Here is a 23,363-nt window from a genome sequence, read left to right on the forward strand (position 1 = left end):
TTTTGGTCGGGTCAGACCAGACGTGGATTTGAGCTTTTTTCAGCTCTCAATTGGCTTTTGGGTTTGAAGTTTGAACCAAAAGAAAAGAGATTAGAATACAAAATTGGGGCTCTGTTTTTTGATCAGAATGTGACGGTGTCGTTTGTGAAATGTAAACGAGTGACAGTGGTTGTCCGCATCGAGGCCTAAACAAAACTAGAGCGTGGCGCTGCCGTGGGAAAATTGGACCACGCCACTGCCGACCCAACAACACTACTTCAATCGTTTGTTTCAGTCACTAAATATGTTATATGTGGACATTTTCATGCCTACAAATTTTGTGTGGTTCATTTCCCATTTCTTTTCTTTTCAAAAGATTTCAACAATTATACCTTTTTTCCATCTCACTGTCCCCTTCCAAATCTAGTATTTATGACTAATTTGTCTAACCGACTTATACTATCATTCAAATTCTATCTATTCAAGAGTAACAACTAAAGTAAATGTAAGCGTCATTCAAAATTTAAGTACGTAATTGGTCCATGGACTTTTATGGTTGCTTCTAAAGTATCCAACTTTGACAAATGTATGATAAATCTCTAATCTTTTTTATTTTTTCTGACAAAGTTGAGTGTATTACAAGGAAAAACAAGGATCTTACAACTTGAGATCAAAACATAGAAAGAATAAAAAGACTCGTAAAAAAGGAGACAAAAACACGGATAAAAATACAACAACAACACAACCAAAAAAGATAAATGGCAAAAGAAACACCACAAATGAGAATAACTCAAATATATAAATTTCAAGTAGACCCTATCAACGGTCGAGAGTTAGAACAAACGCTATCCCGCCAAGTCGTGACATGAGCAAAAACATCACTTTATACAATAGGTAAGATAACTGGGTCAAATGAGAAGCATTCCCATGAATCCTGAAATTACGTTCTCCCCCAATATGAGAAAAGAGTCAGCCCAAGCAAACCTCCGTACTCTACATCTTGACAAATGATATTTAATAATGCGACGAATCCATGCTAATTTTATATTAGATAAATATGGTGTGAGGAGTCTATTGATATAATCATACCACTCTAAACAAATTTACCCAAAAATATGGTTTATAGTCTCAATCTCGTGAGAACAAATAAAACACGAGATTGGAATAGAATTTTATGTTTAATAACTTTGAAAATGTCTAATAAATCAATGGTTATATTTAATAAATTCTGTGAATTAAAAAGGAATAGGTTAGAAAAAAGAAGATAGGGCTAAATTTATAATTTAAATTGGAAATAAGTAGCATTAATTATTTAGGCATCTGGGACACTCATACAAGTACAACAATTTAATTGAACTAATAAATATATAAAGATAGTAATAACTATAAGGAAAAAATGAGGGCAGGGGTGTTCCAGTAAAATGACATAAAAAAGGCGAAAGTGCAGAAGATGACGTGTGAAATTGAACTGAACCACGCGCAGGAGAATAAAACTTTTGCGGATACTCGCCCCGGGGTTGAACTCCGTTGTCGGATGGAGTAGAAACATCAAATTGGACGGTGAAGGAAGCGAGTTATTTGATGCCCGCGGCTGGAAGCCTAATTTCTGACCATTCAACACAATTTAATTTATGCTCCACGACCCTCAATCAATCATTGCCACACGATTGTTCTAGAAAAATATTGACCGTAGATCTAGCACGCTACCACCCAACATGTATATGAGCACGTGCCAGGGAATATGTGCCAACATCATATCATATCTCGCCACTAATTTCACAAGTTTCAGTTCGCCAAAATTTAATTAAAATAAATAACATATTTTTACTAAGTCAATTAGTGAAAATATCTTCTAAAAAATAGATTAAAATATTTATTTTTATTATTATCAAAGTGAGATTAAGATCTATAAAACAAACCTTTCTTCTCGTAGTCAGTTATTTTAAGTTACATTACTTGAGAAATTCTATTTTCTTTATCAATTTCTACTTCATTATTAAAAAAATATATGTCAAGAATATTCCATATTTAAATAAACATTTGAATAATTTTATAATATATATTGAATATTATCAACAATATTTTTCAATTCAAGCTTGTTTAAAAGAGTAGAAAAAGTAGGAAGGCTGAACTTTTATACATATATTTGTATTTTTCTAAGAATATAATCAATAATTCATGGCATTGAAAGAATGTATTTAGCTAAGAGTAGGAAAAGTATTTCCTAAAAAGGGTAAAATGACGTCTATTGGTCCCACCTCACATATCAACTAATTGATCAATCAAATTTTTTTTGATAGCGAAACTATGCTGATCAAATGGCCAATGTAGGCACATTTTGGTACGTGTTAAATAAAAAGAAAATAGTACTAACTAAAAATAATAATAAAGAATGGTAATAAAAAGAGAATATAATTTTTGTCATTTTTTAAGTTTAGGTACAATTCAATAAAATCTTATATAGGTAAAAGAAAAGAATTATTTTTAGCAAAGATAAGTTTGAGAAGGCACGACTATGCCCAAATAAGGATTCACTTTTTTAAAAATAGAAAAGAAAAAAAATAAAGGGCTGGATAAATTTGAAAGTATATGCATATATATAAAAAAAGTGCAGTGCTATTGGTTTACGTACTTACTTTAAAAAGCTTGAAAGTTGAGGTTTAATGGCGTAAAATTAGTGGATTGCCCTTTTTGCCCCTCAAAACTTTAAACCGGTTGACCACCGAGAATGAACCATTGTTAGCTTAGGTTGACGATGACCTATCTCTTATTAACCACAATTAAATGTTTGATAGTCAAGAGAGATATAAAAATAGAATTACTTTTTAAACACTATTCAGCATAGAAATAAGTTATCACCGTATAAATTTAGTAATATAAAAAATCTTTTTTGATTTAAATTAAATAATCTAGATTTTTTTAATACAACAAGTGAGATATTGAGGATATGAACTTATGATCTAGTCAGAATCAAGTGTCAATTACCGTTAAGTTAAATTTATGTTGACAGATATTTTAGACTATTATATCTTATAAATTTACATAGTAGGTCATATCTATTTTCTTTTTTAATAATTATGTAGGTCATATATATTTTTTTAATAATTGAAATCTATCTCCAAAATATCTAGTACTATGAAAAATAATTATCTTCCTAAATATTGTTCATTTTATTTTAAATTTATATAGAAAATTTTGTAATACTTCCATTGAATAAACTTATGAGTTTGATCCATAAACCAAGGCTTGTTTAGTAGATTTTGAAACTTCAAAAAAATATCTAATAGTTCTTACATTTTCAATTTTAGATCTAATAAGAGTCTGAATTTTTTAATTTTTATCTAACACATCTATAATTTAATAGTCTATTTTTAAAGTTCAAGAACTTAACAAACACAAAAAATTTAAAGTTGAAAGACCTATCTAATATATTTTAAAATTTATCAAAATTTAAAATTTAAAGACCTATCTAATATATTTTAAAATTTTTATTAGACATAAATGTGAAAAGTTTAAAGACAATTTTATAATTTTACAATTTACAAAATATATATATATATATATATATATCAATTTGTTCAAACTTATTTTTATACATAGTCAAGTCCATTTCCTATAAAAATCTGGATCCGCCACTATTAGTATCTCTCACCGACACTATCAAACTTTTGACAAGTAAGAGAAAGAAATTCAAACATAAACATAATTTTTCTATTCTTAAAAAATTTAGAGAGGAATCCAATTGATCAACATGAAGAGAAGATGACAATTGTATTAGGACATAGGTACCACATCCATTATTCACTTTTGATATTATAAATATTTTTTATTTCTAGTAAACTCCACTCCATTTTTAATACGATGCTCATATATGACATGCAGACCATGACGGGATCCAAAACATTTTTAGTACCATTTTTTTCTAAATAAGTGCTAACATAAGATAGGTAAGACTCATCGATACCCGAATATTATTGGTGTTAATTAAATTACTTAACTTGAAAGCTAGAGAGAGGTGTGGGTTTGATCTGATTTTATCTGTCTAAGTAGAATAGTGTAAATGTCCAAGTTTTAAGATTTGGCATATTTTCTTTAGTTTTGCCTCATCTCATTCACTTTATCCAAATTTCTCACACTTTCAATCCATCATCATTTGCTATAAATGCTGCTACTCCCTTTTTCGAAATTCTTTCATTCACATTATAAAAATTTATTCAAAACAAAAGTATCAATTGCAGACATATGACAACATATAATAACTCAGTCGATCCAACTATTTGAATAAAATAGTTATTATATTCTTAAGATCGATAGTTTCATCCTCATCTTTATAATTATTGAATTAACAAAAAAATTCAAGCTAATTGTAACTTTTTTAGAGGTGGACTCAATTCTTGTTGTACTGATCACGATATTAAGTAACATCAAATTCACCTCCTTAATTTTGAAGGGTAATTAACTTGTATTTCTTAAGGAAAAAAAAAGAGAAAAAGAAAGAAAAAGATAATGACTAATTACTTTTAAATTTTTATAATAACATCTTGAAAGTTTTAAGATTTGGTTAATATTTTTTTAATTTTATTATCGATGTCTTTGCCATCAATGAATTAAACTAACAAAAGTTTTAACATGATATGTTATTTATGAATTATATTGAAGATGAGTTCAATAATGTAATATTTTAATTCAATAATAACGTGATATTTATTTATTTTTTATTATTATTATTTTTTTTTAGAAAAACAACGTGGGATTCAAGTTAGATATAGGTTGAAAAACATGAATTAAATTAGCTTTTAATCCAACTTTTTATAAAGGTATAGATATAAAATTGACACTAGGGTTATAAGAACTAAAAATCTAAGAGTTTCTCAGAAAATAATATTTCATTTTTATTAGAAAACTATTTGATAATTACGATATAGTGGCTTGTAAATATTATTATCTTAGCATAACTATAATAAGGTTATACTTATAAATACTAAAAATTATTTCATAATTATGATCTAGTGATATATGAGAGGTTGACCGAACTTGTGATCTATTAATTAGAAATACGTACCAATTACTAGTTTGCTGGGGTCGTTTTTGGCAATAATAATCATTTGATTTCGGTCGGAAACGGATCGCTTCAATTGAATGGGACTGGAGGAAGATTCGATTAATGCCATTCAGACCTTCACAAATCGCCAACATCTCTAGGTATTTTGTATACATCCCCGTTTAATGTCGTAAAACGGCAGCCAGCGCTAATAAATTTCACCCTTATCATTTCGTAGAATCTATCGAAGCCGCATCGTCGTTCAGTTTCCAGCAACCAACGGGAGGAGATTTCCATCGCACCAGCGGCAGGTTTGAATCCGACGCATCTGAATTTCTTAGTTACATTCTCTATATTTGATGGAACATTTTTTTTTTCTATTGTAGTCTGCAACGGAAGTTCTATCTGGGTGTACACCTCTGAAAATAGCTTTGTTTCTCACTTGCGTATAGCGGTAGGGCAGAGAAGCATTGTTTGGTTAGAAAACTTATTAAAGAGCACATCTAATTTCAACTTTAAAAAAAATCTTAATGGTCAGCAAAAATAGAGGATGATCACACTTTGCGTATTTGTTATATTAAAAATAAAATTTTGTAAGTGGCTTTGAAGGGACAATTTGAAACGTTTAGTCGCCTCGTTTCTCATTTTTTTTTAGACATAGACGGATTTGGTAATCCATCCTGAAAGACCTTTGGTCTGGTGTATGTTTAGTCTTGCATTTTATTTCACCTTCCACTTCCCAGGTTCGATCCCCCACAACGGCCCTAAGCAAGAGATGTTAGGGGTCAATTAAATCCATTGGGGACATTACATACAAACAATTACACATTCATAAACATAAACATAAACATAAGATGAGAGAAATTAAAGTTAAAAGTAGCACAATAATCCGAATCCCCTTTAGTTACACCACATATATCTATGAGATCTACCGCCTGGATGGATCAATAAACCACAGTTTTCTCAAACTCAGTTTTCCCAAAGTGAATAATCTCAACAAGAGAAGTAGTATTATTCCCACTCCCTTTGTACTTGTACCACTTGGAACACAAGATGAAATACCCCAAGTTCAAAACTTCCAACGCGGAAACCAAGAAATAGAAGTAATCCAGGCGACCCTGGTTGAGATCTTCCGGCAGCCAGTTGCCGGTGCTCAGGTGGTGCACCACCGTCACCATGAAACCACTCAAATAATTGGACAGCGCCAGACCCACAAACGAGAACGAGCCCCCAACGCTCCTCATGCTCTCCGGGAACTCTTTGTAGTAAAACTCCACTTGGGCAATGACCGTGAACGCCTCCGACAGCCCAATCAGCGTCAGCTGAGGGAGCAGCCACAGCGCCGACATGGACGAAATGGCGCCCCTCCTCCCAGCTTGCTCGCACAGGGGTGCAGCGAGAGCCAAGTTTCTTCTTTTTTGTTCCACCATGGCGGACACGAACATGGTGAGAATGGCGATCAGGATACCGAAACCCATCTTCTGGAGCAGCGTGATGCCGGCTTCTTTGCCGGTGATCCGGCGGAGGGAGGGGACCAGGATCCGGTCGTAGAATGGGATCCAGATGGTGAGGCCGATCATGGTGAAGATGGTGTAGGAGGCGGCGGGGATTTTGAAGTGGGTGGCGCCGAGGCGGCGGTCGGATTGAAGGGCTTGGAACACCACGTAGGTCTGTTGTTGGGTGGTGGCGACGTGGTAGATTATTGCGGATGCCCATATTGGGATCACTCGAACCAAGCATTTCACTTCTTCCACTTGCTGTATGCTGCACAGTGTCCATGGGTCTGCTGCTGATCCGTCTGACTTCAGTTTGTCCTCTGGTGTTATCATTGCTGCCTTGTCTAGAAACCTGCATCCAAAAGATCAAAAGAGTTGAAAGGAAATTTTAGATACACATGACTCATCTCATCCATAATTGATACGAAGGGAGTACTCAATATATATTAATATGGTATAAGAGTCCAACAAATTAGTAAGTATCCCCATACATATTGATATTTTTCAAGCCGGAGGAAAAGTAAGGGTCTCCTGTTGTAAACTTGTTTTCTGCTTCTAGATTGACGTAATCAGAGATTCAATGAATATACCTTTGGCATAATGAAATTTTGAAAACTAATTTTTTATATTTTCAATGTTTTCAAATTTAGAGTTTAAAATTTTTAAAGCGCAGAATTACATTAAAAATGATAAAAATTTTGATAAATATATTACTTCATGTTATAAACTTGTTAAAATTCAAACATATAAAATGTATTCTAAATTATATAACGTTGTAAAATAATAATTATACAAAATTCATAAAAAATGTTAATAAATTAATTAATATAGCTTTAGATTAAACTAGATAACTTTACAAATATATTATTAGAATATAACTCTGGTTTCATCCGATCCTTGTTTTTGATTGCCAATCATATGCATTTCAAGTGGTTTGCAAATAATTTACCTGAATTGATCAGTGTGAGGAAGGCTGGAGTTGATGGAATTGGAGGGAATGTGGTTAAAAAGAGAGGGCCATTTCTGGTCGGGCAAGGCCAGGCGTCTCTTCTTGAGAGCAGCCATCAGCACACGCATGACGCTGGTGAAAGGACTCCCATCGGGTTCCAATTTGACGTAAATCCAGGAGCCCATGAAGAAGAGTGCACAGGAGAGGAACATGAGAAACGCAGGAATGGCCAAGCCCCAAGCCCAGCTGAGTTCCGTTTGGACGTAAACGATGACGGTTAGAGATATCATCATGGCGAATGTGAAGGTGAAGTAATACCAGTTGAAGAAGCTGTTTATTCCCAGCTTCCCGGAGGCTGTGTTGGGATTGAATTGGTCGGCTCCGAATGCCAAGTTGCACGGTCTGATGCCGCCGGCTCCGATGACTAGCAACCCTAATCCAAATATTAGAAATGCCATCTGCCATGGCGTTGCCTCCAGGCAAGGGTCTGGACTGTCCTTCCCACAATATGGCGGGTGAAAATTTTCAAATGTTGCTGTCAGTGTTACTACAACCATTCCCTAGGGCACAACAAAACCAACCAAGTTAGCATTTTAAACTTTGATCCATATATACAACGTTAAGTTACAAGTTTAGTTCATTGTCACTCTCCGCTCGAGTCCTTTAAATAAAGTGTTTAATTAAGTTCTTAACTTTTTAAATTCTATATCTAATAGGTCATTGTTTTAAAAACTCACAAATTTATTTGACTCAAAATTGAAAGGTAGAAAATAAGTAAAGTACCCCCGACACAACAAAATTGAAATTTCAATAACCTATTAAACACTTTTAGTATTAGGAAGGCAGAACATGTATAACATTGGTTGATAGAGGGAAAGATCCGTTATAATATAAAGATAAGATCTTCATTAGTACGAGTGTTTTTTGATTTAATTCAAAAGTAGAATATCATACATCTATAGTATCATTTGTGAAATGTGAAATTTATGCTTGTGCATGCTTGTAATTATGTATATATATATAAGTTAAACTGTTTTGTTTGCAATGTGTGTGCATGTGTTTCTGAATAAGCTGCATTGTTGGTTTATATATAGGAGATGGAGTTAGTACCATAAATGAAGCAACAGAGGCATATCCTAAGGTCTTGTAACGCCCTAAGTAAGTGTCACAAAGAAATGCTCCAAATAAGGTGGAAAAGTTGGTGCTGCCATGGAATATGTTCATAAGAGTTGTAGCAGTGATGCTTTTCATATGAAATATATCTGTCAAATACACCAAAAGGTTGGAAGAAGTGCCGGTTGTCCCCAGCTTCTCAAAAGTCTCATTCCCTAAAAAAAGCAACACAAAATCCAAAACCCACATACCCAATTAGACAAAACCCTCTAAAATAAGTACCAAAAGAAAAAAAAAATGGAAGCTTAATCTGTTTTGCATTGGCTTGTCATCATACCTACAACAAAGGGCATGGCCTTCACTCCTCTATAGTTGACCTTAGGCTCATCAAGACTGTGGCCATCTTCACTTCTTTCCATGGCTCTCCCTCAGAACCGCTCTCTAGCTTCTTAAATTGCCACCTCTATCTATACAAGTAGTCCTTTTATACTGATATACTGAATTTGTTAGTTACTACTTAATTATATGCTTCAATATTCCATTTGTTTCTTTCTATTCGTTGGAAAAGTTGTCAACTTTGAATGTGCTGTATCAGCATATGAAGTGTTTTGGTCAACATAACTACTTGTTGTTAGCTTTCAAGGACTGTGATGTGTCTTTCCCTCAATAGTAATAAGGACGAAGATGTAATGAGAAAGCGAAATTAGTAGATAGAAACAACGCTCGCAAAGAGTCCTATTGAAATCAAGAAATATAGGCATGCCTTGCAGATTATCAAAGTCCTCGTTTGGCTAATATTGTTGTATTAATCTTATTTCTTTATAATCCCACAATAGCATTCTCATTTTCAGTGACTTTGAAGCTTTTAATTCTTCAACTTTCCATTTGAGTGCAGAATTCACCCATTTTTTCTTATACTAACCGTTATATTTGGTATTTTTGTGTATTTGAAACTCATTTTTGGTAACTCCAAAGTGTTATTAAACATAGAAGCATCCTCATTCTCAGCTATGTTACTTCCAGTTTACAGTATGAAATATTTCCATTTACAGACTTTTCCAATTGTGATGTAATCGTACCAACCGATGAGACAAAGCATGTTGATGCTTTGAAAACCCCAGTTAATGCCAAAACTCTTCACAGTGTGGGGAAGGCACAGGCTGTGAAATTGCTGTTCCCGGCCAGAAAAGCAGCAATTTGTAGCCTTTCAAGTTTCAAAAGTGCTGAATTAATTAAACAGCTTTCAGTTAGTACAACAGTTGCATATATGTACCATTTCCCAATCTCTATTAAACTGCTCAAAGATTAATAGGGACTTCACTTCATAAATGCCCTGCCTGAGTCTTGAAATAAAAAAAAAAAAAGTCTCACACTTCAATAATGTGAGTATAGTTCAATTGGTTAAGACATCTATTTTTTATTAAAATATCGCGAGTTCGAATCTCCACTTGCACACATTATACTAAAAAAAGATTTAAGATTAATTTCCACCCGTCGCTCTTGAAGTTGGTCCAAGATTGAAATCTAGTAGGTTAAAGTCAGAGTGGATTCTATGAAAGTGATAGCATGATGTGTGACATTATTATTTCGTTTTGAAGGGGAAGTAACTTCCAACTTGAAAGTGACAAAATTAAACATCGTTTTCAAATGCAAAAAGTAGAGCATATGTCAATCCAACTAAATATTTAGGCTTATATCATTTGAACTGGAGTAAACTAGTAGTCTAAAATATATTAATTATGAATGCTAAATTCAAAGATTAATTTTGTTGTTATAGGAGAAGGTCATAGGAAAAAATCGTGTCTTAGGCTTCAAGTTCACTGATTGGCTCAAAATAAAGCCTTCAGTTTTACACAAGTGGTTGAAAATTTGAACTCTGAGCAGTCAAAATGTTGAAAAATCCACAGCCTTTGAGGTATATCATCACATTTTCGAAACAATCTCAAATAGTTAACACATCAGTGTCTCAGAGATTACCAAATGGTGGAAGACAACAGCCTTTGTGTTTGTGCAGTGTGGACAAAATTTAAGCATTTGGGTTTGAACAAAATTAAGCAAACCATTTCATCCAAATGGATTTATTTCCAAAATTCTAGTTTTTTTCAATCTTAGCCTAACACATCCAAATTTATTAAATTCATGAGATCATGTTCTCTCAATTCATTTTTGGTCAAATTTAACTCTTCCGACTTTTAAATGTTGAATCTTAATCTTTGAAAATCTTCAAATTTTATATCTATAATAAAGTTTGATGTGCATACTTGTCAATTTGTCTCACGCAATTCAACTAAAATTTAATTAATATAACTGTCATATTCGGTTGGTGTTAATGATGAGAATAGAGACAACCATAATTCAAAGTTCAAGAATTAATTACTTTTTTTAATTTAAAAATCAAGTAAATATAATATTTAAAATTTATGGACTAAATAGATATCATGCTTAAAATCCAACCACTAGTTGGGGTAGTTAGTTTAGTTATGTCTAAAATAAAACACATTCACTCTACATGAGGGGTTTTTTTATTTAATTTTTTAAAATTTGAGTTTACATTTGTTCTACGGGGAAAAGAGAAATTTAGAATAGTTTGTAAAATATTTTTAAAAATATATTAATTTTTGTTTAAATTGGATGTAAAATATCATGATTTTAGACTCGTGTACTTTCTTTAAAATTTATTTATTTTATGGAAAATTGGGCTGCAGGACCTAGACCATGGGCTTCGGGGGAAGAGTTGGGCTGGACTATCTGGTGGATCGGTTTAGTCCAAATCGGGTCTTTAAACCGCTGAACCGAAAAAATAATTTTAATTTTAAGATTAAAATAAAAATAAAAATCGAGCTGAATGACAAAAAGTTGAAATCAGTGAGTTCAATTTCTCAGTTTTTCTTAAATTTTCTGTCCATTTCTACATAATTATGACTTCCCAAAGTAATCCCACTCCAAAAGCGAACAGCCCAATTAGCTAATGTTGTTTGTAATTGCTAAGAAAATTATGATCTTAAGAAAATGACTAAAGATTATGGAGCAGTTAGCATATATGATATGAATATCATCATTAAAAATATGAATTTTGAATCTCAAGGACTTTTTGAATTTCCGCCTTCGGACAAACGGCTATTGCATTTCTGCACGATTTCCCATGCCCATTCAAAAACCTGTCCTTGCTGCCTCAGCTGCAGATGTCAGAACATAAATCCCCTCTCCCTCTCCGCTTCTAAATAGTTCTTAATTCCACCCTTAATCTTCTCCGCCATAGATGAACGAGCTCCAGTGAGTGGTTGCGGCGAGAGATTTCTAATCCGTGGATTCGATTTTTGAAAGGTGTGGGAAAGTGATTTTTGAAATGGGTCTTTTTCTTTGGGTCTTCTCCTTGATTTCAGCCGCAACCCTTTTGAGCCACTGCTCCTTTTCTCTCACTGAAGATGGTAAACCTTTGCCTTATGGCCCTTCCGCCGATGTTTTCTTTTTGGTTTATATTTTTCTCTTAGGCGTTTGATTTCCCAGGTTTGACATTGTTGGAAATCAGAAGTACTTTGAATGACAGTAAGAACTTCCTCAGTAATTGGAGCCCTTCGGATGAATCTCCCTGCCAATGGACCGGTATCGCTTGTCATCCCCAGGACTCTCGTGTCAGCTCAATGTATATCTTCTTTCACACCCATTTAACTTCATTTTTCTTCTCAGTTTGTAACCCATCTAGGCACATTTCATATTAGAATCTTTGGTCATGTTCTTTTGTGGGTTTTCCAGTAATCTTCCATTCATGCAGCTTGGAGGGATAATATCTCCCAGCATTGGGAAACTTAGTAGATTGCAGAGGCTGTAAGCATCTCTATAAGCACCTTACTTCTTTACCCTGATAAATTAATTATCGAGAAATGAATTTCACTTGTTTTGAACTCTGTTCTTCTTTGTATGAAACCAGGGCTTTCCATCAGAACGGCTTACATGGATATATTCCCAATGAAATTGCCAATTGTTCTGAACTTAGAGCCGTGTAAGTAACCACTGTCATTTCTTCGGCCCTCCCTCTGATCATTTGTTTATGTTTGTAAATATTGTTTTATATCCATGAGATGATACATCATCCTGGTTCAGGTACCTGAGGGCTAATTATCTTCAAGGTGGCATACCATCAAATATTGGGAATCTTTCTTACCTTACCATACTGTGAGAAACTTGACCTTTTCCCCTTCTTCGTGATGTCTTAGTTAATATCTTTCTATGAGTCTCAATTTAAACAGGAGCTTATATGAGAAACTTGCAATTGAAATACTCTAATTGTGTTTTAGGTTTTTGTATCTGTAGTTGTTTTGTAGTTTATCTCTGCCACTCAGTTTTTAGGTTTACCATTGGTATTTTGATGTAGTGATTTATCAAGCAATTCCCTTAAGGGCAGCATACCATCATCAATTGGTCGACTCACACGCTTGCGCAGTCTGTAAGTTGTGGTCATTATAGCTACATTTGGTTCATTTTACTGAAAATATTATATTCTTGTTGTGTTTCTTACAACATTAGTACTCGTTTTAGGAACTTGTCTACCAACTTTTTCTTTGGAGAAATCCCAGATATTGGAGTTCTGAGCACCTTTGGGAACGACTCGTAAGTACCTTTACACTGTCAAATTCTCAGTCCTTCTATCCATGCCAAATACCCTGAATAATTAGCTTGGTGTTAGTAGTATAATACGACTAAAGTATGGTTTAGCAGCATGCAATTGGATCTATGAAGCAGCCATATTGGCTAATGGATCGTGTACCAAAGAGAACTTGGGAGTTGGGATGAAAGAATATATTAAACTTGTTGTCCCTACTCAGTTTCATGATAATGCCAAATCAAGAGAAAACATGCCATTTCTTTGTTTGCCTTGTCTTCAAAGTTCTTATTGTCTTTTCCTCTCCCAATTTATCCTATTCATTTGACTTTGTTCCTCAACCTTTTATGTATCATGAGATGTAGTATCCCTTGGTGTGCCAGGTTCCGTGGTAATCAAGATCTTTGTGGGCGGCAAGTGAACAAGCCATGTCGGACCTCACTGGGGTTTCCTGCCGTTTTACCACACGCTGAAAGCGATGAAGCCACAGGCATTTTTCTATACATTTTAATGAAGTTTTTTGTACCACTTATAGTCATATTGCAAATAGATGAATCAGTAACCTTGTTTTCTTCAACAGAATGACTAAATTCACAAGTGAACTTTAAATGCTAACACTGCTTTTATATTACAGTTCCTGTGAAACGATCCTCTCATTACATCAAAGGAATATTAATTGGAGCAATGTCGACAACGGGGCTAGTGTTGGTCGTACTTCTTGCTTTCATGTGGGCTCGTTTGCTATCGAAGAAAGAAAGAGCTGCCAAGAGTTACATGGAAGTTAAAAAGCAAAAAGATCGCGAACAAAGTGAGCTATTCCATTGGTTTCTGGTTCTTTTATTTTCCTTTAGGTTGTGAATTTTCTCTCAGAATAATGTCTCCACTAACCTGCACAGCACATCCGAATGTAGGTGCAAAGCTTATTACATTCCATGGGGATCTACCGTACCCAACATGTGAGATCATAGAAAAGCTGGAGGCCCTTAACGAAACAAATGTTGTTGGCTCTGGAGGTTTTGGCACCGTGTATCGGATGATCATGAATGATTGTGGAACATTCGCTGTAAAGAAAATCGATAGGACTCGAGACGGTTCAGACCAAGTAGTCAAAAGAGAGTTGGAGATATTGGGAAGCATTAAACACATTAATTTAGTGAAATTGCGTGGTTATTGCAGGCTTCCTTCTTCAAAGCTTCTTATATATGACTATCTGGCCGCGGGTAGCTTGGATGATTTCTTGCACGGTACCATCATTCTATTGCTTTTCGTAGGCGAAATCGCTAAAAGCTTCTTCTTTTCTATTCTTTGTAATCGTGAGTTTTCATTATTTGCAGAGCATGGACAAGAAAAGTCTTTGGATTGGAGTGCTCGGTTAAACATAGCGCTTGGCTCCGCTCGAGGATTGGCGTACTTGCACCATGATTGCTGTCCAAAGATTGTTCACTGTAACATAAAATCCAGCAACATTCTTCTCGACGAGAAGTTAGAGCCACACGTATCCGACTTTGGTCTCGCAAAACTTTCGGTTGATGGGGATTCCCATGTCACAACTGTTGTTGCTGGCACATTTGGTTATTTGGCTCCAGGTGCAATTCTCTTTACTTTTTTGGTATTAGCTGCAATGGTTCAAACTTCAATTCAGAATATTATTACTATAAGCTCTACTTTTCTTGAGCAGAATACTTGCAAAGTGGGATAGGAACTGAGAAGTCAGATGTTTATAGCTTTGGAGTTCTCTTGTTGGAGCTTGTAACAGGGAAGAGACCTAGTGATCCATTTTTCTCAAAGAGGGGATTAAGTGTTGTTGGTTGGGTAAGCTAACCTCTGCACGATTCTAAGTTCTTGCATTTTTTTTCGTTTTCTCGATAACGACACTCTTAATCGAGTATGATCATGACTTGTAGTTGAACTCGCTCCGGGGAGAAAACCAGATGGAGAATATAGTGGATAAGAGGTGCAAGAATGCAGATGCCGAAACCGTAGAAGCGATTCTTGAAATCGCAGCAAGGTGCACTGATGGCAACCCTACAACACGACCTACAATGAACCAAGTACTGCAGCTGCTAGAGCAAGAGGTAATGTCGCCATACCCGAGCGATTACTCCGAGTCTCAGTCGGATCATTCGTGAATGGAAGTAACTTGGTGTCTTGTTCACTCCAAGCAACATGTTAAGAAAAACTGGATAACAAGTTTGAGTCAGATAGTTTTGAACCCACGTTCTTGTTGGGAGAGCTGAGTACATGTAAGTTTCAGTCTAATTCGAACACTTCCCTGTGATTTTGGATTTTCTTGTCCGAAATTGAGCATTAAAATCTTATTCTTGAAAGAAATTTGTTATATAGGCTGCAAAAGGCACAAAAAGTTGCATTCTTATATGAGTTGGGAGAGCCAAAATTGAGAATTAGGCAAAACAAAGCTCTCCATGCACAACAACTCCATAATATTTTTATTATTAGTTTTTAGTTAAACAACACGTGGGAGTGGAGAATCGAATTTCAACGTGTCGGTCGAGAATATATGCGCCTTAGCCAAATAAGTCATGTTTAGGTTAAATACTTTGCTTTATGTTTTTCAAATGGTTAAATATACTCAATAATACTTCATCATTTAGATTCTCAATTTGTGTTTATCCTTAATGTATTAAAAAATTTAATTTTGGTCATTTATTGAGAAAATTGTCTCAATTTATTTACAAAAAGTTGATGTATCATATATTTAAACACGTGTATCATGTTTAGCTTTTCCAAAGTGACTAAATAATATTTTTGCAAACTGCATGACATCTCATTGCCAACAAAATTTTCTCATGACAAAATTAACAAAGAATTGGATAAAAGCCACGATTAGAAGATCCAAGTCAAAGAATCGGGATCTTGGGAGTGCTTGGACAAGATTGAACAGATATTATTATGTATCATCCATTTTTTTACTTTTATTTTTATTTTTTTATAATTTTTGTAGTATGATAGAGATTGGAATTCACAAGCTTTTCGTTGAAATTAATTGACTTAATAATCTGGAGCAACATGCTCTGATGATCTATTTTTTTGCCATCTGTTTTCTTACTTGACAATTGCTTAGGATGTGACCATTCTTTATTTGAAATAAAAGATTTTTTTTAATGCAATTCTCTTTATTATTTGTAACAAATTTAATGATGATTCAATAGACGAATATTTAAATATTGAATTGAACATATATATATATTTTTAGTGTGTGAACGTCTGCATGTGTGACTCTAGAAATTTTTTTAAAGGAATTTTTAACTGATAAATAATTTAAAATATAATAAAAAAAATGGAGAAAAATTCTTACGGTAAATCTCCATCTTGATCCCAAGAAATCTCATGAGGATGGATAATTAAATGGGAGGCGGGAACTCGGACGGGGACGAAAAAGTCTTTTCCAACACCGCCCCCGCCTATGAATATGCTTACTTATCTTGCTGCTGACTATTACTACAAATTCCTTAAAAAAAAGAAAAAAAAATTCTCCCCTGCATATCTCTCCCATTTCTATCAAAATTGGAATGGTCAGCAGTCATATTTAATTGCACTTTTTAAAAATAAGACGACCCGTATGAATTAAGAAAGCATTACCAAGTTGCATACTTGCATTTCAAGAGAATGGGAAGTGCACTGCCCTTTATCTGCTGCTACCAATCGCCATATACAAAATCAGATGTACCAAAGCTTGGGGTAGGGTCCATTTCCATCTGGGATTTGAAGGCTGTCGGCCCTTCAATATGGAGTTCACTGCTCAGACATTAATTCCCACGTTCATGAGAATCGACCATGTCCACTCGTTCGTGTGTGCCCTCACAAAGATGACCGACTCCACCCGGCAACACCAGCAAACAAACACACTAGAATCCCACTACGATTTCAATTTCAACCCACATCTGAAGACCCAACCATTTTGGAAAAGTAACCATCCATGAGGACTGAAGTCGGAAAGAAGACGGCAAAATGCTGGGCCCTGGCCCCTCGCCCTTTATGTGTTTGATGATATTCTGCAGTGGGTTTGGTTTGCCACTTGCAGGCCAGGGCGCGGTGGTGAGCCCTCATCCTAACCCTTTACCCTCTTTCTTCAACACCGAGATATTATTATCCTGATTCATCATATCCTTATTCCAACTTGTCTTATTCTAATGGGTTCTACACCAATCGCGTAGTTTTCATGTTGATGTGAGTTGGCTTTCATATGTTGTGTTATGGATAATGAATTAGAATGGCTGATTACACCTCTGGTTGTATAGAAGTTTGTAGTCTAGACAGCAGAATTGTTACTTCCCTTTCAGTTCTGATGGTGATATAATTATATAGCTTTTCAATTTCAAGTTTTCAACTGAATCAATGGGGGTCGTACATTAATTAATCTTTATTACCTACTGTAAAAATTGAAACAACAAACTCCAGAAAGAATCCGATGGCGATGGGCATTTCTCCTTGTGTGTTAGATGATATTTGTCACCACTACATCAGTAGATGTGTGGTGAAAAAGCAGAGGAAAGAAAGGGAGTTGTCATTTTCGAAAGAGTCTAGATTTTTCTTTTTTGGCTGGACCGCCATTTTGTGAGTCTATAAATACAACCCCCCATTTTACTCTTAGAACCAATTTGAATAGAGAAATCTGAATCAACTCTTCATTAAAAACTTTTAGAGTCCCGCCAGTTGTCCATTTCCGTACTTTCCCACCGAAGAAAAGAGAATGTCTTCCATCACTGTGACTCCATTAGAAGCTGAAAAACATGTGGTGGGATCGCAGTTTAATTTCCTCACTTATTCCTTCATTTTTATGTTTTTTGCTTTCTTCTAACTAAACACTCAACTGCCTCTATCCTTCATTATAGGAAGAAACTGATGAACATGAGCTGAACGTTTGTGACGAAGACTATGTTGACTGGAGGAAGAGACCTGCTGTGAGAGGACGCCATGGAGGGATGCTCGCTGCCTCCTTTGTATTGGGTCAGTATACAAGCAGCCGACTATATTCATTTCTCAACAAGTCTTTGATTCGCGTGTCAAAATTCATTTAAAAGAATAAAAGTTGCCACTTACATCTTCTCTTTCTTCTTCTTTACAACTGCAAACGTACATCAGTTGTTGAAGTATTGGAGAATCTAGCGTACCTGGCCAATGCAAGCAATCTTGTTCTGTATCTGTCTAAGTTCATGCATTATTCTCCATCCGGTGCTGCCAACATTGTCACCAATTTTATGGGCACAGCTTTCTTTCTCGCTCTCCTTGGTGGCTTTCTAGCAGATGCTTTCTTCACCACTTATTCTATCTTCTTGATAAGTGCTGCAATAGAATCCTTGGTGAGTTTCTACTTTCCACCAAAGTTGCTTCCTTTACAATATGATTGCACGTGGCTTCAATATATTTTTTTTCCATCTGCACCTGCAACTTGCAATAAAATGCATTTTGTCACCATTTTACATCAATAGTTGACATTTCACTAGTGGATCCAAAACATACAAATCATTCATGTGCTTTTGGTCCCGCATCTGATGCCGTGTCCTCAATGGTGGTTTCCATTTTGGGAAAGAAACCTGTGAGTGTGCTCAAATTTTGAAGATCATGAACGTATGGCCTGCAGGGTCTGCTAATTCTCACCCTCCAAGCTCATGTACCAAATCTGAAGCCACCCACATGCTTTCCAAATCAACCCGGCGGTCCATGCCGGAGGGTTGGGGGTGGGGAAGCGGTGATGTTATTCGCCGGGCTTTACCTGGCCGCGCTGGGAGTCGGAGGGATAAAAGGGTCGCTTCCTCCTCATGGGGCTGAGCAGTTCGATGGGACCACCTTAGAAGGAAGAAAGAAAAGGTCTGCATTCTTCAACTACTTCATATTCTGTCTTTCCTGTGGAGCTCTAATTGCTGTGACTCTCGTGGTGTGGATAGAAGATAACAAAGGCTGGAAGTGGGGTTTTGGGATCTCCACTCTTACAATAGTAATCTCTATCCCTATTTTCCTCCTTGGTTCGCCTACTTACAGAATTAAGACTCCGGCAGGGAGCCCAATCACCACCATCTTCAAGGTACTCAAGTTCAAACTCTTGTTATTTCCGGTTACAATTCTTCTAGGGTTTTTTTAGTACAAATATGTAGGGTGGGGATCAAACTACGACCTCTTGATTAGAGATGCCAATTACCGATAAGCTTGTTTCTCTGTTTTTATTTTCTATTTCTCATTTTCTAATTTAGTTTCTATGTAATAAATATTTTAAAAAATAATTAAGTTATATGTTTGGGTATTTTTTTTTTTCAATTTGATCCATATTATTTCAAAAAGTTTTAATTAAATCTCTTATGTTTTTAACATTTGTCCGTTATACTCTTCCCTTATTAATGTTAAAATTGGATGATAAGTTTATCTAATATAGTAGTTAGTAAATAGGTAGAAATTATACCACTAGAAGAAGTCATAATATTTCTTAAAAATTTATAGGAGAAGTTGGAAATTTTTACTCTTTTAGATCGCTTAGTTCCTCCTCTAAATTTTTACGTTTAGTGATAAAAATAATATAATTGAAAGGTAAAATGTTAAAATTTAAAGAGATTAAATTGAAACTTTTAAATGTTAAATACTAATATATATATATTATAATAATAATAATAATAATAATAATAATAATAATAATTTTTTATTATTTTATTTTAAAAATTAATTTTCATGTAAAAATTTTTATTTCTTAAATTTAAAATTTAAGAAAATAAGAAATAATTACCAAATACCTGACTCTTTAAACTACCATAACAATTACTAAACACAATTTTGTTACGAGTAATACTTATAACCTAATTGATTGTCTATTAACACTCCTCTGGTTGATCACCGTTCATTTGTTGAGAAATATGGAGAAAAAATATATTTTTTCTGGTTTCTTTTTAAATAAAGAATTGTCCCATTTCCCTCCATGGGAGGGGGATGTCTTTTGTTAATCTCTTGAAAAAGAGGGAAACAAGAAAGGAAAAAGATTAACCAGATGAGCTAAACCCGCGATCTTTTAACTTGTTTCCCCGACAGGTTCTAGCTTCAGCTGCTTTCAACTGTAGAAAATCAAAGAGGTTGAATAAAGTTGTGATGAGTATGTCCACAAGTTCAGTCTCTTCAGACAGGGATGTCGATGATCATCACCATATCCAGAGCCAGAGTAGAGAAAAGAACCCATCTGACGATCAAGATTCAACAGATCAAGGGTTGGAGTTCCTGAATAAAGCAGCAATCAACAACCCCGACCACCCACAAGTTCTAAAATGCACAGTGAAACAAGTAGAAGAAGCCAAAGCAGTAGTAAGAACATTCCCCATTTTCGGGTCCACCATAATGCTCAACTGCTGCCTCGCCCAGCTCTCCACATTCTCCGTCCAACAAGCCGCCACAATGAACACCAAACTGGGTTCCCTAAAGGTCCCCCCCGCCTCTCTCCCGGTTTTCCCAGTCCTCTTCATCATGATCCTCGCCCCGGCCTACAACCACGTCATAGTCCCAATCGCCAGAAAAGTGACCAGAACCGAAATGGGGATAACCCAACTGCAGAGAATCGGGACAGGGCTGTTCCTGTCTGTAGTGGCGATGGCGGTGGCAGCTCTAGTGGAAACGAAGAGGAAGAACCTGGCGGTGAAAAGGGGGATGCTGGATTCTGCGGAGCCTCTGCCAATGACGTTTCTTTGGGTGGCGCTGCAGTACTTGTTTCTGGGGTCGGCGGATTTGTTCTCGTTGGCTGGGATGATGGAGTTTTTCTTCACGGAAGCGCCGGTGAGCATGAGGTCTTTGGCGACGGCACTGTCGTGGGCGTCGTTGGCTATGGGGTATTACTTCAGCTCGGTGCTGGTGACGGTCATCAATGGGGTGACCAAGGCCTGTGGGGTGGCGCCATGGCTGTACGGGAGTAGCTTGAACCATTATCATCTGGAGAGGTTCTATTGGGTGATGTGCGTGCTGAGCGGCCTCAATTTCTTGCACTACCTGTTTTGGGCGAAGCGGTACAGCTACACCTACAGGTCCACCGGGGGGGAGCCATCTTTTAAGAAACAACGCAATTCTCTTGACATTTTAGTGGTTTGAGTGTTGAGAGGTGGTTCTTCTTCTTCATTTGGTGTAATGGAATAAATAAACTGAGATGGTGGTGGTGGTGGTAGTGAGAGAGATGTATCGAGAGGGGCATCATGTTATGTATATGTATGTGGGTTCGAATTTTCATGTGTTACCCGATGGGCAATCTAGAATTTCATGTAAAGGACCCCAAATTCATATAAATATAATCGGATAATAGTAGTTGCCAATCTGCATTAAATTTTCAGGGACAATGGTAAGAAAATAATAATAATAATAATAATGGTAAAATAAGCAAAATAGCAATCTTCTTCTCTCTCTAGATTATTCCTCTTGTAAGAGCAAAATTTCAAATAATTTGAACATTAAACAGGGGAAAAAATGAAAATTTTCCAATTTTTAATGTATCGTGACCGTGAGAGAATTATACACAAAAGTGACAATAGGCAAAATATTAGAAAATTTGGGTTTTCAAATTTGAAAATAAGAAAAAGTTTTTGTACTCTCCCCTTTATATATTAATTTCTTCTCCAAATAAAAAAAATAATAGTGATCATTAATTTCTTCTCCTAATAAAAAATATAATAGTGATCAAAACATAATAATACTCATACTCGGTGAGAGATCACTAGTTAGGATATATATCATATTGTTCATAAGATTTAGACCCAATTGAGATAGTTTGTCGAAATAAAAATATCCCAAGAGCGGCTTTCCCAACTATGATAAAACTACTCATCACCATGACTAAATCAGTCAAGCGGGTGGCTAAGAAGGCAGATGCTAAAACATCGACAACATGGCCAATAAAAGAAGTCTACGAATATCCATTATTAGTTTGTTTGTTGTTAAGGATGAATAAACCACCACTCAACCCAAAAGGTTAAGTTGATGGGTCGAATCTCGCTCTGATACCATAAAAAAATATCACTCAACCGAGAAGTTTAAGTTGATGAATTGGATAAAATTAATTTATATATTGGATATCTAATATTTATATTCAATTAAATCAAATTATTGCATTTCTTTAGGGTCCCTATGCAAAATAAAATAGTATCTTTCATTTTCACCATTGAGACTCGTCCAAATTCCAACTTTCAAATGATGCCTTTGCCCTATGCCTCTTTAGAAGTCAATACCCCAATTCCCAAGTTTGGGATTTTTCTACAACATACAGCCCCATTCCGATATGGCCCAAATTCTTCCGACTTATTTAGAATATCAAATAGTGTAGGGCCGTGGAAATTAAATGGGATTATAATCTCATAATTTTCCAGTGTCACGAGCCAGTTGGTTAAAGGTAAAAAAACAAAAAGAAATATTGTTGGACATCATTGGGGATGTAGCTCAGATGGTAGAGCGCTCGCTTAGCATGCGAGAGGTACGGGGATCGATACCCCGCATCTCCATTTTTGGAAAGAAAATTCTATAATTTTTATCAAGTTATTGACGCATTAAAAAAGAAATCTAACTGAACCTACTTGAAAATAGATTTTAGAATACAAAATTACTGCATAATACCTATATATAATATTATTGCGAGTGATTTTATGATTATATTGTTGGATTAAAAAATTATATTGTTTTATCTTCCTTTCATTAAGAAAACACTCCTGGATAGTTTTTATAACATGAAACTATATAATAACTTTAAATATCTTGACATATTCCTACCTTCTAATGATTGTAGGGTTAAAATATTGTTGTCTGTCATTTTCGTTATTAAAAAAGTCGTACGATTTTTCTTTGCCACTTTTGTTCCTTGTGAGATGGGTATCCAATGTATTTTACAAAGTTATCAAACTAGAAAGAATCTTTTGGAATATTTGTTATGAATTTTAATATGCTATAACCTTAAATATCTGGACAGATTCACATTAGAGATAAGTTCTAAGGTAGAATTAAAAAAAATCATTATTTAAAAATAAATTACAATTCACTTCCCCGCATATTCAGTGGGCGATCACATTAATTAACGATAAAAGAAGAGCATTGATACATATAGTTACTAGTATAACATATTTATTTTTCTTTATTAAAACAGGGAAATGTGATGCTCCAACTCTCAAGTCAGTTGATCAATTGAGTATAATAAAAGAGAATTTGGAAGGATTCAAACTCACG

General features: G+C 35.2%; 3 protein-coding genes and 1 non-coding gene across 7 annotated transcripts; 3 read left to right on the forward strand and 1 right to left on the reverse strand.

The window, feature by feature from the left end:
• Positions 1 to 5,852: 5,852 nt before the first annotated feature.
• On the reverse strand, positions 5,853 to 9,054 carry LOC111006950 (protein NRT1/ PTR FAMILY 2.10-like). Its single transcript, XM_022279061.2, has 4 exons — positions 8,916 to 9,054; positions 8,576 to 8,793; positions 7,466 to 8,025; positions 5,853 to 6,868 (listed from the first exon to the last, which is right to left on the reverse strand). The coding sequence occupies exons 1-4, from the start codon at positions 8,995 to 8,997 to the stop codon at positions 5,965 to 5,967; spliced, it is 1,764 nt and encodes a 587-aa protein (XP_022134753.1). The 5' UTR covers positions 8,998 to 9,054; the 3' UTR covers positions 5,853 to 5,964.
• Positions 9,055 to 11,719: 2,665 nt separating this feature from the next.
• Positions 11,720 to 15,554, forward strand: LOC111007113 (LRR receptor-like serine/threonine-protein kinase FEI 2). 2 transcript variants are annotated; one of them, XM_088125753.1, is made up of 13 exons: positions 11,720 to 12,006; positions 12,086 to 12,221; positions 12,332 to 12,403; positions 12,507 to 12,578; positions 12,680 to 12,751; positions 12,951 to 13,022; positions 13,115 to 13,186; positions 13,544 to 13,668; positions 13,813 to 13,986; positions 14,090 to 14,422; positions 14,513 to 14,764; positions 14,857 to 14,990; positions 15,083 to 15,554. In XM_088125753.1, exons 1-13 carry the CDS (start codon positions 11,925 to 11,927, stop codon positions 15,305 to 15,307), a joined length of 1,821 nt encoding a protein of 606 aa, XP_087981879.1. In that variant the 5' UTR covers positions 11,720 to 11,924; the 3' UTR covers positions 15,308 to 15,554. The 2 variants fall into 2 exon arrangements, with proteins under 2 accessions (XP_087981879.1, XP_022135002.1); XM_022279310.2 differs by having other exon boundaries at positions 11,721 to 12,006; positions 13,562 to 13,668.
• A 1,534-nt stretch (positions 15,555 to 17,088) lies between these two features.
• LOC111007112 (protein NRT1/ PTR FAMILY 4.6) lies at positions 17,089 to 21,471 on the forward strand. 3 transcript variants are annotated; one of them, XM_022279309.2, is made up of 5 exons: positions 17,089 to 17,234; positions 18,032 to 18,146; positions 18,282 to 18,499; positions 18,781 to 19,221; positions 20,211 to 21,471. In XM_022279309.2, exons 1-5 carry the CDS (start codon positions 17,148 to 17,150, stop codon positions 21,249 to 21,251), a joined length of 1,902 nt encoding a protein of 633 aa, XP_022135001.1. In that variant the 5' UTR covers positions 17,089 to 17,147; the 3' UTR covers positions 21,252 to 21,471. The 3 variants fall into 3 exon arrangements, with proteins under 3 accessions (XP_022135001.1, XP_087981877.1, XP_087981878.1); XM_088125751.1 differs by lacking the exon at positions 17,089 to 17,234 and adding an exon at positions 17,778 to 17,934; XM_088125752.1 differs by lacking the exon at positions 17,089 to 17,234 and adding an exon at positions 17,795 to 17,931.
• Positions 21,472 to 22,575: 1,104 nt separating this feature from the next.
• TRNAA-AGC (transfer RNA alanine (anticodon AGC)) lies at positions 22,576 to 22,648 on the forward strand. The gene has a single exon. It is a non-coding gene; the product is annotated as a tRNA-Ala (tRNA).
• Positions 22,649 to 23,363: the final 715 nt, after the last annotated feature.

This window comes from Momordica charantia (genome assembly GCF_013281855.1).
Source record: "Momordica charantia cultivar OHB3-1 chromosome 6 unlocalized genomic scaffold, Mcharantia_2.0 BLBB01000006.1, whole genome shotgun sequence".
NCBI classification, from domain to species: domain Eukaryota; kingdom Viridiplantae; phylum Streptophyta; class Magnoliopsida; order Cucurbitales; family Cucurbitaceae; genus Momordica; species Momordica charantia.